Raw genomic sequence first — 17,470 nt, 5'->3', positions numbered from 1 at the left:
CCCCATCCCTGGCAGTGTTCGAAGCCAGGTTGGAAGGGGCTCTGGGCAGCCTGGTTTGGTGGGAGGTGTCCCTGACCGTGGCGGGGGTGTCGGATCTGGATGATCTTCAAAGTCCCTTCCCTCTCCTTAACATTCTGTGGTTCTATGATTGTATGGCTCTCCCACCAGGGCACACCAGGCGTGAGGAGAGCCCAGAGAAACCCACAAACCGGAGGGGCGCAGTCCGCATTAACTGAGTCACTTAAACACTCAGCTCCAAAAACCTTCACAAACAGAAGCCGGCTGGGGATGACCCCATCCCGGGCGGCGGTGATGGACACCGCGCCGCTCCCGCCCCGCCCGCAGGGCGAGCAGGGTACGGGCAATACCGGGGGAGCCTCCCTGGCCGCGGGGGCGACAGCCCACACACAAACACCGCCCGCCCGCACCGCCCGCGCTCCTCGGGCCCGCCCGCACGGCCCTCGCCCCGCGCACGCGCAGCCTCTCAACGGGCGGGCACGGGCACGTGACCGGGGAGCGCGCGGGGCGGGGCCGCCCCGGCGGCGGCGCAGAGGGGAGGGGGAGGAGGCGGATCCATCATGGCGTCGATGCAGGTGAGGCGTCTGCGGCGGAGCCCGGGGGCAGCGCTGGGGCCGGGCGGCGGCGGCGGTGAGGGGAGCTGGGAGCAGCCGTTTCTCCAGGCGCGTGCGTGGCGCGAAGAGCGGCGCGGAGGGAGGAACCGCCCGGGCAGAAGTTGAGGGCGTCGAGGTCTCGGGCGGCGGGGCCGGGGAGGGCAGGTGGCGGCAGGGAAGGGCCGGGATGGAGGTGAGACGCGCCGAGGTGTGAGGGGCGAGGCTGGGACCCGGACGGCGGCGGGCGGGGCGGGCGCGGGGGAAGAGGCTCCTCAGGGAGGCGTCTGGCAGCGGTGCCGCCGCTTCCTGGGCAGGCGAGGGAAGGGCGAAGGGATCCCTGCCCCCGGGACCTGGGGGGGCCGTGGCCGTGTGTGTCACACCGTGCGGGGTGGGCGGGCAGCGGGACCCTCCCCGTGGCATCGTGGGGACCGTGACCAACAGCTCCGTGTTCCTGGCGTTCCGGCGCTGTGATTCCCCCGCACAAGGGGGACTGGGACAGGCATGTCCTGCTCCAAGCCGCGTGTTGCCCGTGGGGTTCTCTTTCTGTCCGTAAAATGAGGTTGCGGTGCGATGTCAGCTCTGTGGACAGGTAACGTCTGGCTTTCTCGGCCGGATGGTATTGCTGTAGGTACAGTAGGATGGAACATCCTGCTGCCTGACAGGTATTTCCAGCTGAATTATTCATTCATACCGTCTCCGAAGGGGTTCTTAAATAGGGGCTGCAGAATTGCTCTGGTAGAATGGATCACTTTCACTGTGTGCTGCTCTGAGTGGGTGGTGCTTTATTACGACTGGGGCAGGAAAAAAGATCTCTAGGTTTTATGGCAGTGGCCCCCGTCTCTTCTTATTTAATCAGTACCTTCTCTACTTTTCCTTGGATATTCATAGTTTTCCATTTTGTTTTTATATTTGGATCATCTAGATCTCCTTTCCTCTCATTTTGGTCCAGTATAGGTACATTTTTTTGTCACTAGTAATAGAATGTACAAAATGAGTGGAATTTATTTAATTTTCCTAATAGCCTGGATTTAGTTCAGCCAAAAAGAGTTAAAATGTTAAATTGAACTGTCTGGGATAAAAATTATTCTCCTGAAGTTTAGAAGCATAACTCCCCCTCCCCTCCCCCATTCCATAGTGTGTCTTTCAGAGTTACTGAAATGAAACGAGATCAAGAAATTGAACATACTGTACAGAATGTTCTTTTAGCAGTAGCTTAGGCAGGTAGTCTGATGTGCCTTGGTTTGATTAGCTCTATCTGGCAAATGCGTTTTTGCAATGCTCTTCTTCTAATAGGCAGACTTTTACAAGCTCAACTGCAAAATAGAGGCCGTAGTTTATTAAGAAGTGTCTTTTATAAAACTGTGAAAAGTAGGGAAATAGCAGCTGTGAACCAGGAAAGAGCCACTTTGTAAAAGGACTTGTAAAGCTTTGCTGTGTTGCTGTCTCTGGTCTAGTAAATGACCTTCTACAGCGTGCCTCACCCTAATTCCTGTTGCTCCTTCTGTAAAGGGGAAAAATGGTTACATATTAAATGAGGTTGTTGAGGATACATGAATGACAAATGTTGCCTAAATGTCAGATGTGTGCAGGGTAATACTCGCTTCCTGAAATTACAGCCATGTTAAGCCTGATGTTGTAATTGCTTTCATTTTAGAAATACCAGCTGTAAGATGACCCTTTTTGTTTTCTTACGTGATGTTCTGTTGTCTTTTGATAAGAGATTCAAGGACATTTATGGAGGTTTTTTGTCTATATGTGGCTAATTGCATGATGCTCTAATTACTCTTTCCTATGTTTAGTTAACTACTAATTTAATAATGTTGTTTAGCATGTTAGAAAGGAGTTGTAAACAGGAAGCATAAATGAAAATTTAGTAAGTGAACTAGTAAGTTTATCATGGACATGCTCCCAGGTGAGCAAGATTTTAAGACTGAGTTCTATAAATTAACATTTAAATGCTCAATGTGAAACAATCTTTTTCCTTTTACAAAGGAAACTGATATCTATAATTTTAAGTGGTTTCTTTTTGGTTCAGACTAATTTATTATAATTATTACTATCTTCTAAGTTGCCTGACAACAAAGAGATGTCCTTTTTCTGATTAAATATAGTGTTTTTAAACACACGGTGTTTATCTGAAATCTTTATGTAACTCATTGCCATCTCAGACTGTACCAGTGGTCTGACACTGTACCATTGTGACAATATTATGGATTTTATTGATAAAAATGGTACGTTGGTGCACAGAGTAAGTTCTAGTTACTTCTTAAACTGCTCTAATTTCATACAACAGTGTCTGATGCCCCAGGTTAAATACATTTTATTTTTACAGATCCACTGAGAAGTCTCAGATTCAGTTACAAGAGTTATCTGATTAGCTTGTTCTTAGTCTACAGTGAAGTTTTGAAACTTGTAACAAATTGCCTCTTTTTGCTAATGGCTCTGAGCATCGACCTGAACAGTTACTGCAGTTCAGTGGATGCACAGTAAATTGTGACTTTGAGCCTTTGTGTGTATCATTAAAAGTACAGTGATTTTTGTCTGTGTGGACAGTCTTTAATGGGAGTTTTCTGTAACCCTTTTTTTCTGTGATAATAGAAACCAATGCTTATGAGATCTTGTGTTTTGTTTTCTAACCTCAGTGTTGTTGCTAATTAGCCATTGCTGGACTGGTTTAAATCTGGTTTGCATAACTTCTTTGCAAATCATATTTTTTCTTTAAAAAAGCTAACATACCCCAGACAAGCCTTTAAAGGAAAGAGCACTTATTTTCAAGAATTTTCCCAGAAAAAGCCCAAGCTTGTGCAATGTTCTCCTGGATAAAAACACATAAATATTCTGAAAAGGTACAAGTAATGTAGAACAAGGGAAAAGAATGGATTTGCTTTAGAAAATTCTGATATAGCATCTTTAGTAATCTGAAGCCTTTAAAGGCAAATGCTGGAGAAATAGTAAACAGTTGTTCTCAGAACAGCTGGAAACACAGGACTTGCCTTATGAATGGAAGAGCAGGTAAAAATAGTGTAAGGAAGTTCAGTTAAAAATGCACAGAAAATACATCATTGCTGTACCAAGTGTTAAATTATTAAAGCCTTTCCCTCAATGTCCAGATATTAACTATTTGCATCATAAACTTGGAAGATTTGACTTTATTAATAATACTGACATCTTAATTGCCATGATTTACCTTTCACTTCCCTTTAGTTTAAATACTACAAACCCTGGATTTGTTTATGAAACTGTGAGAATATTTAGAGGGATGGTTTTAGGTTTTTTTATCACCAGAATAACTTCTCATATATTCTGTAAAGTTAGGCGCATAAGTTTTGTACTTGTAGGTATTTACATCGGATTGAATGCAGAGGTGATGTAATGAATGACGCAAACAACTTCAGTAAAGAGTGTAGGACGTTGGCTTTCACTGTGCTTCTGTGTCATGCCTCGAAAACTGCTGTGCTGGGCTACCATCAGATTACATGCACACAAGAAAATAAAGTGCTACTTGAAAAATCTTGTTCCACCAATAGAATTTTTTTAAAAGGTGTGTCTAAGCAGCTGTTTAATAAAATAACTGTGTGAGGTGACAATGCAGAATTCATGGCCAGTTTGAACTTGTATCACAGAATGCAAGCTAGTAACAATATGAAAACTTCTTGCAAGTTTCACCCCAATATTTTCAGTCAGTGGGGTGGGGGTTGAGGAAAATATTTACAGGCCACTGAAATCTCCAGAAAAAACACATACACTCTTGGTTACACTTCCTTCTATTCCTTACCTGTGCTTCTAGTGTTAGTGGAAGTTCTGTGTTTCCAGCTGTTCTCAGAACAATTTCTTATTGCACAATCTTTGCTCAACACTGACACTGTTTTTATTTAATGATTTGGCAATAATTTGTTCTTATTTAAAAGCTTTGTCCAGAAAAAAGTATTAAACTATTTTTATGGTGTGTTCCAAAAAAAGCCAAAGCCCCAGCCTTAAGTGAGGAAAGCTTTCAGTGAATTGGAACTTGGATGGTTATGCACATTGGTTCTGTAGTGTTAAATGTCATAGTACGGGATGCTATTTGTGTTGTTTCAAAAAAGAAAAACAAATTAGTGGGTACTGTAGCTATATAATAAATTCTGAGATATAAACAGAGTAAAATTATTGGTAGTTAATAAAGTATTTAGTGGTTCAGTTGGTGAAATGCTGTTGAAGATAAAAATTTCAGTAATTATTTAAACTGAGAAATGTGAGTACCATAATTGAAACTGGAATGAGTAGACAGTAAAAATAATTTCCTCTGTCCACTAAGAGATTGTCAGTCCTTTACATAACTTTTTGTAATCAGTCTGTACTGATGTGTGCTTTATTAGCTTTGGTATATAACCATGTTAGAGTAAAGTAAGATAAATTTTAATTTTAAAATTTTAATTTTTTAATTTTACCAAGATGAGTTAATTTAATCTTGGGAGTTTATTAATAAAATTTTGTCTTGAATATCAACTGAAGTTTAAAATTTATAGTCTTCATTCAGTAAAGATAAATAAAATAGAAGTTATGGCTTTTGGCCCTAAGGAGTCACATTTGCTTGTTTTTCTATCTGCCTGTATAAATAGAATTTTGGGAAATACTTTGTTGTGCAGCAGCTGCAGAATTTTTGAGCTAGGATGGAAGAATTCACTTCAGAGAAAGAAAGCTGTAATGGAAAAGGTTATTGAAACAAGTGTCCCCTGAGTACTATCAGCAGCTCTTCCTTACAAATAGACCAACTATACAGCTAAAATGTGAAAATCCATGGATGCTTTCAACCTGTCATGTTGAACACTCGTGAATATGTGTATGATTTCAATCAGGAAAATAAAGTAGACAGGTGTTTGTTGTAAAGAAAAGTAATTCTGGTTGATTACAATTATTTTTTGCTCTGAGTTTTATAGTATCTTATGCTTGTGTTTAGGCCTAGCTATTCAAGTTCTGAGAAGAGAAAAATATAACACAATACATTTGCAAAAGCCAGGGAATGTTGTCTTGTTAAGCTGCTCCCTTGGAAGGCTCTGTGGGTTTGTCATTAATAAGCTAAAGCAGCTTAGCTCAAACAATGTGTGAAACTCAGTGATCAAGTGTTTTCTCTAGTTGTTTGCTCCAGTTCTACCAAGTGAAGAGTTTTAGACTAAAGGATCTTCACGATGTATTGTACAGGTCTAGGCCATACTGGTGACTACACCCAGAGACTGAGATTAAATTACCCCTGTTCATGTGAAAGAGAGAAGGCACAAGTGCCAATGAATTTACCCAGTTATGGCTCTGTGCAACCAGCGTAAATGCCTTCAGATCATTAGATCGTGTCTCTCACACAGCCTTGGTTTACAACTGAGAGATGAGCATTCAAGCAGATTACAGGCTAAAATTTCCACTAGGGCAGAGGGGAAGAGGATGACGAAAGTACTTGGAGCAGAAATTTTGTGTGTCTTGCATGGCTTTGAAGTAGGGAAGGACTGTGACAGAACTGTCAGCTGGATATATAGTTTTTGTCTTTTGAAGGGAGGAAGAAATAGTATTATCTATTCACTGAAACCTATTACAACTTCATTTGCTGAAAGCAAATGAAAAATAGGTTAAATGCTTCAAATAAAAAGAGCCAGTAGGCAACATTTCGTGATCAATGAAGGTCACGTAACGTGTCTTCTGCCTGCTTTTGATAGTTGAAGGCTTTCAAAAGGTATTCTGGAATCTGTTCGAGCCTTTGCGGTTGTTTGGGTTGTTTGTTTGTTCGTTTTTTTTTTTTTTACTTTGCTTTGTTAAAGAATATGTTCTGGAATCTGTGCAAGCCTTTGCAGTTTAGTTTTTTGTTTGCTTGTTTTTCCTCAGGTGACCTTAATTACTGGTATGAAAAACAGGTATCAGTCAGGGATGGCAGGGAAAGAAGGGAGAGAACCTTATAATTTACCTTCCTAAAAGCAATATTAATGTGTTAGTAAAGGAAGGACAGAAGTTAGTGGTGGTAAGTCAGGAATTGTGAGATGCCTCATTTTTGCTAATTAATGATCTCATTGAGGATACCAGCTATTCATCCTTTCATACACAGTACTAAAAAATAATTGTTTCTCCTTGGGTGATTACAAATACAAAGTTGTTTGTAATCTTTTTTTATTCAACTTAATTAAAAGCACTGCTTAATCAGCTTCAAGAAGAAAATCTGTATATGTGTCAGTAAATGATGATAATAGTTTAGTAGAGCATAGCAAATATTGTCCCTGAAAGTGCTGTAATAAAATGCTTCATAGAATTTGATGCTACTTGTTCATATTGATTTATTTATTTCTTCTTCATTAGGAATTGGTGGCCAGTAATAAGAAACCTAAATCCATTCAGTTTCCTTGCCCCTTCTTAAGTTAAAAACTCCCCCTGTCATATTTAGGGTATGGATTGAATGAGTGTTTAAATCTTGTTGCTATTTGCTACTTCCAACATTTTACCTCTTTTTCTTTCTAAAATGCTTTTTATCTTGGTTACCAGCTATTGGAATGTTTTTATAAGGATGAGAAATTCCATGGTAAACATATGGTTGACCTCATTGTGCCAACCTTCACTATTTTCTTAAATTAATTTTTGTAACTGAAGCAATTCAAGTAGTGCCAGACTCTTTTCTTTAAAAGATAAAATTATCTGCGGTTGACTTTATTACTGTGTGAGGCTTGTGCTGGGCGTTGGTACATTTAAAGACTCCATTTACAGAGCAGATGACTCGCTGTCAGTTTCATCTTATCCTGTAATAGTGGATTCTACTTAATTTTCTTTCAAATGACAGGTTCATTGTAAAAAATTTGATTATCTGGTGAAAAGCTTTTCAGACTGTGAAGTACAGAATGTTTCCTTTGTGTGTGTGTAGTTACTGTGATTTGTCTTTAATTATACTGTAGTTACGATTTCAGGTTGATCTTGTCTCTTAGTGAGTTTAGTCAAGTGTATTATTCTCTTTTAAAGAGGATTGTTGCTTTGACCTTTCAGTCAAATATTTTAGAAAATCTTGGAGCATATGAAGATAATATTCTGTTATCAAACTGAGAAATCAACAATCCTTCCTCCCATCACCCTCAATCCGTAACTGGATTTTTGAAATTTTTAAATGCTCAGAAGAACAAAAGATGAATGATAGGAACTTCAATAAACAAGGTTTATGCATTGCCATTTGGTTCCTTTAAAATGAGAGAAGTGTGCAAAATGCTTGAGGTTCAGATCTTGAAGTCAGGATTGGTCTGAGGAAATAACATTAGAACTCAGTTGCCAGATGTTAACATGTTTTATTAGAAATGAGGAGGAGACTAATCTGCTTCTGCATTCTCAGTATAGATTGAAAACCTGCTATTCAGCCAAAAATAGATAAAACTGAAAAACAATTCTTTGAGCTAAAATCCCAGTATTACTTTTTAATAAGGACAGAGTATTTTCTGGAGCTGTTTTCTTATGCATCTTACTGACGCTTTAATTGACCACATCCAGACAATTATCGATCTTTCCTCCTCTGTGCCTTGACTAAAGCTTACTAGAAAAACTTTGATAGGAAGAATTCAGGCAGGATTGTGATAATCAAGTATCTGGATGGTTTGTGTGTTTGAGAGTCTGGAGCAAATGATCTCACATGAATTATGGGATATAATCTGCAAGGACTTTCTTGAATGACCTGGTTGACTGGTTGACTGGGAAATAAAGAGGTTTTTATTTGTAGGAGCTGTCATTCTCTAGATTTCTTAAGTAGTGAGATGGAGTGTAGCAGGTAACTTTTTCTTAAATGTCACCATTGTTAGTTTTATGTTGTTTCTCTTCTGTTTGACAGCTTTTTGGTATTTTAATTAGAGAGTAATGTGCAGTGAGTTCCTGGAATACTTCAACTGTTTAAAATATGTTGGATTTTTTCTTCTGTAGACGAGTTTAGTTTGAAAAGCATAATTATCTACCTGGTGTTTAGAACTTCATATTCTGGATTTGAGGCACTTTTCAATAAGAAACATGTGAATGGAAGAAACTGAAATACTGAAAATAGAGTTCTAGTGGTCATATGCTCTCAGGCTGGGAGCTGATACTAACAGTCAGGCTTTGCTTTTGAATCAACATGGCGGTGTTGTACAACACTGTCATTGCAGCCTGGTTTCAGCTCCTGTTTTGCGACAAGCTTGCTGTTTGTTTCTGCACAGTGACTGTCTCCTGCGTGCAAGAACTTCTCCAAACAGCAAGGATGTTTTTTGTGAAACATTTCATAACTTGAATGTGGGAGGAGGTGACAGGCTGTAGCTCATAAGCAAAATGTAAATTCTTTGCCAGGATGTTATCATATTACTGTCAGTGTTTTGGTGCTAACAGAGTTTGGGCCCATTTAAATTTGTGGATGTGGAAGAGAGTTTTGGTAGTTACAGAAGAAATAGTGTTAGGTCTCCCTAGGGTGCAGCAGCTCTACACACACACACACACACACACACACACACATACATATATATATATATACAGCAAAATAGAAGAATGGAGCCCCTATGGGATTATTGTTTAGCTTCTAACTATTTATGAGTTAGTTTTCTTCCTCTTTGATCTTTGAGTCAGATTAATATTTGAGTTTACAGTGTCCAGGAAGGCTTGGCCTTGGAAGATTACTTCTTTCTTACATTCACAGTTTCTTACAACAAAGAGAAGGGAATTTGAATGCATAGAAATAGAAGGTTTGTAATACAATTCAAGTGCAGATGTTTTGGTCCTCCATGCTTCCTAGTCTGTGGAGTTGTATTCCATCTTTGTTTCTTCATAATATCGTGATACTCCCTTACTGGACATGGCTAGTTGAGTTCCTGCCAGTCTAGGTGAAATGGCCACCACATTTCAGTTAAATTGCCCACCACATCTTGTTTTAATGGTAAAATAAGATGTGGCAATGAAACATTTCCTCTAGCAGAAATGAAAGGAATCCGCTTGTCCATTTGCCACTTTTTGCTCTGCTTGTGTGTTTCTGCTCTACTGATAGTTTTGCTTTTCCCCTAGCTATTTTCAACCAAATTCTTACCACTTCCTTTAATATATCATGTCTTTTGTGACTCTGCTTTGGGCTCCTTCTTCCTTTATTCTCTATGAAAAGGAAGATCACTGAAATAGGTTGTTTGTAGGTAAGGTATTTGACTAAGATAGCTCATCATTTAGTTTACTCATTTAAGATATTGCTGTTTTAAGACACTGCACATTTTGTGCTCCATTTCTTCAAACATCAAAAAGTGAAGTATTCAAGAATTGCAATTTTATTTTCTTTGTATTATTTATGTTTTCAAAGTTTGTAATTTCAACTAATAGGTAATAATAATCCAGGAGTAAGGGCATACATTCAAACTTGATTGGATTAATGTGTTAATATTTTACTGCTAATCAACAGCCAATATACCACTGTATGTACACTTTTCCCGCTCCAGTTATGAAGAATAAAATGTTACCTGAAGCAACGCTTACTGCTTGGCCTAGACGCTGTCAGCTGTATGTACGTAAGTTGTACTTGGTAGTGACCCCTCTAACTTCACTGTACATGTTTTTGTTTGCCCTTAGCTCTGTTAAAGTTTAACTCTCCATGCTCCACTTTTTTAAGGGAGGGGCAAAGCTGTTGTAAGAGTTCTGGCAATGGGCTTAGAACTGACATTGTGATACTCCTTTTTAAAGGCATTGAGAAAGGTAATTTTCACATGCCTCCAAGAGCTAGGGAGGTTTTCATGGTGGGTAAAGAAGATACCTTTGCATTACTTCATTGTGAGGGACTGTGGTTAAACTCTGTTGTTCTCTCTGTCCATGGGTGTCTCTTGTTTATAGTAGAATCAGAAAAAAAAAAATCCCTGTTTTTGGGCAATGTGATGGTGATGATTCCGTGTATGCTTTAGGAATATAGGTTATTGACACTTGAGATAGCTCACAGGGACACAGACACCAGTGAAATGATTTTGTATCTGTTAATAAGCATTTATGTGCTATAATATCCAGCTCAGTCATACACAGTGAACAAACTACCTGTTTCTAGGGCTGGTTTTGAAATACTAGTATTGAAAACTTGTAAATTTCTTCCTGTCCTATATTGCTGCCCCCTCTCTCTTTTCACGTGCTGCATCTTTTTTATGTGCAGGGCCTGCCTGCTTCTTTATGTGATTCACCGAGAATCAACTCAAGTGGGAATTCAGCTGTGGCATTTGAGGTGTTACCTCTGCAGTTCCAGAGGTGACCAAGTGAGATATGTGCCAGTTTGGAGAAAGAGGAGTGTGTATTTTTGCTAGAAGCTGTTGGCTTCGGACATACATTTAATTTGAACCACGGCAGACAGTGAGTGCTGTCTATCAGGATAGAAATTGTAGAGGTAGTTGTGAGCTGTCGGGGGAGCTGTCAGGAATTTTACTCCACTGGCACCAGCTGATTTTGTACTCTTTTTTTCCATATGCTGTAAGAAGTCTTAAGAGTTTGATACTTTAGAAAATCTGTGGAGGATCACTGAAGGAGTTGCACAAATCCTGTTTGACAGAATTAGCAACAGGCTACAAACCATTGCTATGTCAGTCATGTCTCAAGTACTTGAATAAACTTCTTTTGGAAGTGATGCTTGGATCAGTCTTAAGCTGTGTTCTTTGATTTCATCCCTGATTCATCCTGTGCTGTAGAGATAGGTATAAGTAAGGAATAAGTAATTTTGGTTTCAAAGACTTCCACTTGAAAATACTTCTATAAACTACTGGTTACGTCACTCCTTTGCATTTTGCATGTGATTATTCCTTTAGTAGAAGAACTATGGTGTTAAGCAGTCTCGGGTTTCTGATATTCTTACTCAGCTGTTCTGTTTCCTTCTAGATTGTGAAAATTTTTATCATATTAATACATTTTCGTTCTGGTTTACTTTAAAGTTGTATTACAAGAATGTTTAAGCATAAGATTCTCTCTCAAAAATAAGGAAAATGTCAAAGTTAGATTGCCTGTGCGTCCTTCATGTATTCCCCTATAAGTCTGCAGCCTGCTTTCTTCCAGTCCCTCCTAATAGAAAGGAGGAAGGTGCTTCTGTATGAAATCTTTTGATGAGTTAGCAGAAACATTGAAGAAAGTGTCTTGTAATGTGAAAAGGACAGTAAAACAAGCACAGCTCCCAAGAGAATATCAATGTATGGAAAACATCTGTTTGAGGGTTGTTTTAGGCATGAATAGCTGCATTAGCTTCTATTTTGACTTGAAGGAGCTGGTTGAGAGGCTGAAAGCAACTTCAGTGTGATTAAAAAAGTATTCCTCATTCATGGTGTAAGGAAGAAGCTGAAAGCAGTTGCAGTATTGACTTTAGTTAGGCATGTCTTAATATAGCTGGAGTGTTGAAGGGCTACAGGTTTTTAGACAAAAATACTGAAGTCTGACAGGCTGTCAGGCTGTCTCAATATGGGAAAAAAATAAGAATAATAGTAAAAGTCAATGTGGCACCATGAGGGCCTGTTCAGTGACATGAAGGTTGAGGAGGCTTTGTATAGAAAAGTGAAACTAAGTAATTCCTGTTAAAAGGATAAGCATTTAAGAGAGAACTCTACTCACGATTAGTTCTTTTGAATTGGTGTGTTTGAAAAGCATTAAAAGATGTTCTTATAAATCATTAGAAAGATGACGAAAGGGATGAGCCTGTAAATAGGAAAGGAAAGCAAAGCGAAGAATAGGTGACAAATACTTGAATTGATGACAAAGCATGCCAAACAAAAAGGGCAGATTCAATGCCTTTTAGACACTGGATATTATGTCAGTAATTAAAATTTAGCTATGTGGGTTGATTTGCTTTTTAAACATCTTTAAGCAACTGAATCTTTGGTTTTTTGACAATTCTTTTGAGTGAGTTTCCAGATGATAAATATTACTTCTGTTTTTCTACTATTATGTGAAAATTTGACTTCTGGAAATCACTGGACCAAATAGTCTTTGATACCTATAGCAAACAATCAACAATTAGCAAAGACTATTAGCCAAATGTATTTAAGAAAAAAATCACATTGAATTAACGTGATTTTCTTCTTGTATTGGGCCGTAGCTGTTGTGAAGGAGGAGCAGTAGCTATATTTTGACTGTACAAAAATTTTCCACGTATGTTGATTCCACATATGTGACATTTGAATAAGCACACAAGAAAAATATGGTATCAATCATGTGGACTCTGTTTTTTCTGAAACCATAAAGACCACAAGTTATCAAAGTTGTAGCTGGTTGTTTAGACTGGGTGTCTGATTGAGAGAGGGTGTTTGGTTCTGTTAACAGAGTGAACCTGCCAAAGGGTATTTTGAGGGCAGTCTGCATTGGCTTGGAAGTGTTTACTTGAGTAGAGATTGGGAAAGGTGAGATGTAACTTAAAGTAAATAAAAGAACACTTTCACATCCATGAAGCCTAAGAGAAGTAATTTGACCATAATTCATTCAACCCACCTAAATCTCTTATTGTAAAGAAAAGACTTCCAGTTGTAAAGGTAAGAGATAAAGTGATGTGAAAAAATGTTAAAGGCTTTTAGCACAACTTCCTTTTATGTTAGGAAGATGGAGAGGTATCTTTAAATCCTAACTTTATAAGATTCTACGAATGGGAGTTAAAATTGTCTGACAGGTGTTAATCTGTTATATTTTGTCCTCCTATGTATATTGCTGCTAATTTTCTAGAATGTTTGTGAAAACAAAAACAATAATTCTGCACTCATGGCTGTCAAATATAAGAGAGGTTTTTCCACTGCTGAAAAGTTTCTTTTCAAATGCTTGATTTGAGAATCTTGCAGTTGCAATGTGTTTTTGTAGCTATTGTGTATGGGCTTGATATATCAGAGTCACTTTTTTTAAAGTACATTTTAGTCTTGAAGCTAAGAGTGGGTGTTTAGGCTATGTTGCTGTAAGAAAATCATTGTCCTTTGTAACCTTTTTGGTCAGCAAATACTATTCAACACTGAAGAGAAATTAATTTCAAGTTTTTAAATTCAAACTTTAGATGTTTTCTGAATTGCTGTGGTAATGAGGAACTCAGTTTCCTAATTAAACTGTATCAATCTGGTCTTTAAGGGCTTCTTTTAAGAGCTTTTTTTTATAACTAGATTAGTCTCCTGATAATCCAGTTTCTGTATTAATGAGACACAGCAAAAGACAATTATTTTAAGAAAGAGAGAAAGAAAAAAAAAATAGTCCTTCATAATATCTGTGGAAAATATCTTCAAGTTTTCTGAATATCCCTAGCTGCAGGTTAGGCTGTCTGTGCAAGCATGGAGCCAGCAGCTCGAGGAAGGTGATTCTTCTCCTCCCTCTGGTACTTGAGAGCACATCTGGAGTGCTGTGTTCAGGGAGCTGCAGTACAAGACAGACTTTGGGGTTTTGGGCTGAATCCAGCAGTTTGGGATGGGCAGGATGGCTGGGGCAGAACTGTGTGACCCCCAAAGAGACTGGGTTTCTTCAGCTATAAGAAGAGAAGGCAAATGAGAGATCTTGCTGATGCCTGCAACAATATAATAGGAAGATATAGAGGGAAAACAGAGTCACTATGGGAAGCCAAAGGGCAAGAGATACAAATTGGAACATGAGGTATTTCGGTAAGATACAAAAGAAACATTTTATACCATGGGTAGTGAAACACTGGAATGCATTGACCAGAGAAGTTGATTTAGAGATTATTTTTAAATATTACTTATTCTCTCTCTTAAAACATTTTTTTAGTAGGCACTTTGTGCCCTCTGCAGTTTTGTTCCAGTGTCTATGGAGTGCTCTCATGTTCTGGAAGGGTCTATAGGCAGCTCTTTGTTATTCTGTACAGAAATAATTGAGTTGATGTTTGATTAAAAAAACCCCAATATTTGAAGATGTGTGGTGAAGGCCTGTTAAAGATACCCAGATATGCTCATCAGATTAGGAAAGATTAACTTCTATGGTGTGGAATAGTGGAGTGTTTTGAAATATAGAGTCTATTTATTATTCCAGCTGCGGAAAAAAACCCAACAAATAATGGACTTAATCACATCTTAAATATGTGTCTGTTGGTTCAATAGAAGTAATTATATTCATATATAAACTAATTTACTTCTATCTCTAGTGGCAAGATTAATAGTTAGGAAATCTTTAAAAGCATTTTTTCCACTTGAACTGTTTAACAGTTTCAGACTTCCTGTAATTGAGGACTGGAGAAATCCAGGAATTTATTACAAGATACTTCTTTTGGTCTTTAATATCAAAGCAAATTATCCAGATAGTCAGTATAGCTGGAGATAAGAAAAATGAAGATGTTCTCTGCCATTTCTAATAGCAGTTGTTGCTCTTTTGAATAATTCTAGGGTAAGAGCCTCTTTATTTGGGAGGGAGCAGTGCTGAGATACATAAAATCCATCAAGGTGTAACATAATGGAATACAGGTTCTTTAGGCAGACATAGGGTTAGAGAGGTTCCTGTAAGGCAGAAGGAAATAATGCCTTTTGCTGAAACTTGGTTTTGTTTGGGATATTGCCCTGAATCAAGAACAGATCCAGAAGAGTTGTATGTTTTTTCACCTCTAAATCTCATCCTTCCCTATCCAGTGAGGAGCTGTGTCTAGGAGTTTACCATTAATCAGAATTGCACTGGAGTTTCCTATGCTTAATAGATAATCATAGTCAGGGTTTTTTGTGGAGTCCCTTATTTCAATGTGATAAATTTATTTGCTATAAACTGTTTTCATTGTAACACTGACAGTGTTAGTCTTGCTTCTCTGGGTTATTGAGTTTCCGTAACTTAATAGATAACACATTCATTTTCTACTGAACATGCTCTTTTCAGCTTTATATGGGAATGGCATAGATTTTTTTCTCTTGTATTGATATTTCCACTGAGGGCTGCATATAGAGGTCAGATGGAACTGATTGTAGAATGGTTTGGATTTGAAGGGACTGTAAAGATCATTTCATTCCAACCCCATTGGATGTGACTCTCCAACAAATTCCTTATCCACTGAACAGTCCACTCATCAAATCCATTTCTCTCCACTGTAGAGAGAAGGATCTTGTAGGGGACCATGCCAAAGTCTTACCAGAAGTCCAGCTAAATGGCATCTGTAGCCCTTCCCTTGTCCACTGATGAGTGACTCTATTGTAGAAGATCACTAGGTTGGTCAGGCAGGACTTGGCCTCAGTGAAGCCGTGGTGGCTGTCCTGAATCCTTCTCTGTCCTGCATGTGTCATAGTACAGCTTCTTGGAGGATGTGTCTCATTAACTTCCCAGGCACAGAGGTGAGCCTGACAGGACTCAGTGTCCTCCTTTTTACCCTTTTCCAGTCAGCTGGGACTTCACCTGACTGCTGTGACTTTTCAAATATGGAAAGTGGCTTGGCAACTAAATCTTCCAGTTCCTCTCAGGAGTCTGGAATGGAGCTTGTTGGGTCCCAGAGACTTGTTTATATTCAGTTTCCTCAAGTAGTCATGAACCTGACCTTTACTTAAAGTGGGAGGGACTTCGTTCCCTCCTGCTGTCCATCCACTTGAGTGGTGTGGGGAGAGAGGTTGCTGTTGGAGACTGAGGCAAAAAACCCACAATCCTGTTGTTGAGTACTGTGGCCTTCTGCTCATCAGTTTTTTCCAGTTGTCCAGGATTTTTTGTGGACGGGAGGAATTATACCTCTTTGACTTTCTTTTGCTGGCTTATGTTAATACATATTTGAATTGGCTAACTGGAAAATAATAATTTCTTTAAAAGTATAATTTGTTTGATGTGACACATTTGACCCAAAGTGTAAATAGTTTTTCTTGCTATTTCTCTGGGATGTTTTGTGAATTTTGTTTTGAATTGCAATCAATGAGAAGTAGCATGTTGTCTGTATGTATTATTTATGCTGAATGGACAGGCCCTCATGCCAGTGTCAGCAAATGTTTTAGGATCAGAGGAATAGAGCACTTCTGTGGTACTGTTGTTCAAATATATATTTTAATTTGTTTTTCTTTTTGCTACTGGCTTTTTTGTTTAGAAAGGACCATAAACATAGTATGTGAGAACCAAAAACCTATGAAAGAGAGGATATTTTTGCACTAGTGATATGGACAAAAGCATGACTGAGTCTGTGTTAGACAGAAAAGGTGGTTGCTGGAGAAAGGGCCAAAGGTGCAAACTTGAAATTAGGTAATATTTTAAGTGTTGGTTATTTGAAATTTTTTTAGGATACAGAACAGACAATATTTTGTCTCTTCAAATTACTGCCAGACACTGATAGCTTAATGTTTCTGATTTTAATTAAATTCTAAAATGTGTCTTAGGCTCCTTCTTATAAGACAAAGTTGTATAGTTAGCCTACATGTATGAGTAAATGGATCTACTGAATGATTTGCTGTTCTTATATACGTATGTTCTTTGCTATTTTGTAACCAATGTTTCCAAATCTCCTCTTTAGGGGAGTTTGAATTTCCATTGTCAAATGTTCTTATCTCTGAACTTATATTTCTCTACGTCATAAAGTGTACACAGGTTGATTGCCTTTGAGGCTTGTTTGATGGTGGTCTGGGGAAGTGCCAGAAAGGGAATTGACTTCAAAATATCTCTGCCATTCAAATTAAGGGTTTTTAAAATGGTTTTGCAACTTTGCTCCTTTGCATTTTAATTCATAATAGTGGTGTTGGAAACACTGTTAATGTTTTCTTAATCTGAGGAGAAAGGAAAAGGTAAACACTAGAATTCTAACATGTTTTTTTAATGTGTGAGCAATGTAGACAGCTTATGAAAATGTTAGCATTGGATTTTCAGTTTGTTTATGTTATATCTCAGTGCCAGGTAGGAATTTTCAATATAGATTCCCAAGGAAGTTTTTAGGGCTGCTTGATAGAGACAGAAAGTTATTTCAGTACTTTCAGAATGTTTGTTGTGAGTGTATAAGGGCC

General features: G+C 38.6%; 1 protein-coding gene across 2 annotated transcripts in view; it reads left to right on the top strand.

Moving 5' to 3' along the window:
• The first annotated feature begins 547 nt into the window (after positions 1-547).
• Positions 548-17,470, top strand: part of UBE2W (ubiquitin conjugating enzyme E2 W) — a 30,924-nt gene continuing 14,001 nt past the window's right edge. The window contains exon 1 of one of the 2 annotated variants that reach the window (XM_030968105.1): positions 548-593. In XM_030968105.1, coding sequence (XP_030823965.1) covers positions 579-593 — 15 coding nt within the window. In that variant the 5' untranslated portion in view covers positions 548-578. The remainder of the gene's footprint in view (positions 594-17,470) is intronic. The other variant, XR_004061478.1, reaches the window with a different exon arrangement.

The sequence above is a fragment of the Camarhynchus parvulus genome, chromosome 2, assembly GCF_901933205.1.
Source record: "Camarhynchus parvulus chromosome 2, STF_HiC, whole genome shotgun sequence".
NCBI classification, from domain to species: Eukaryota; Metazoa; Chordata; class Aves; order Passeriformes; family Thraupidae; genus Camarhynchus; species Camarhynchus parvulus.
The sequence above is the reverse complement of the archived record's forward strand: the minus strand, read 5'-3'. Positions and strand labels throughout refer to the sequence as shown.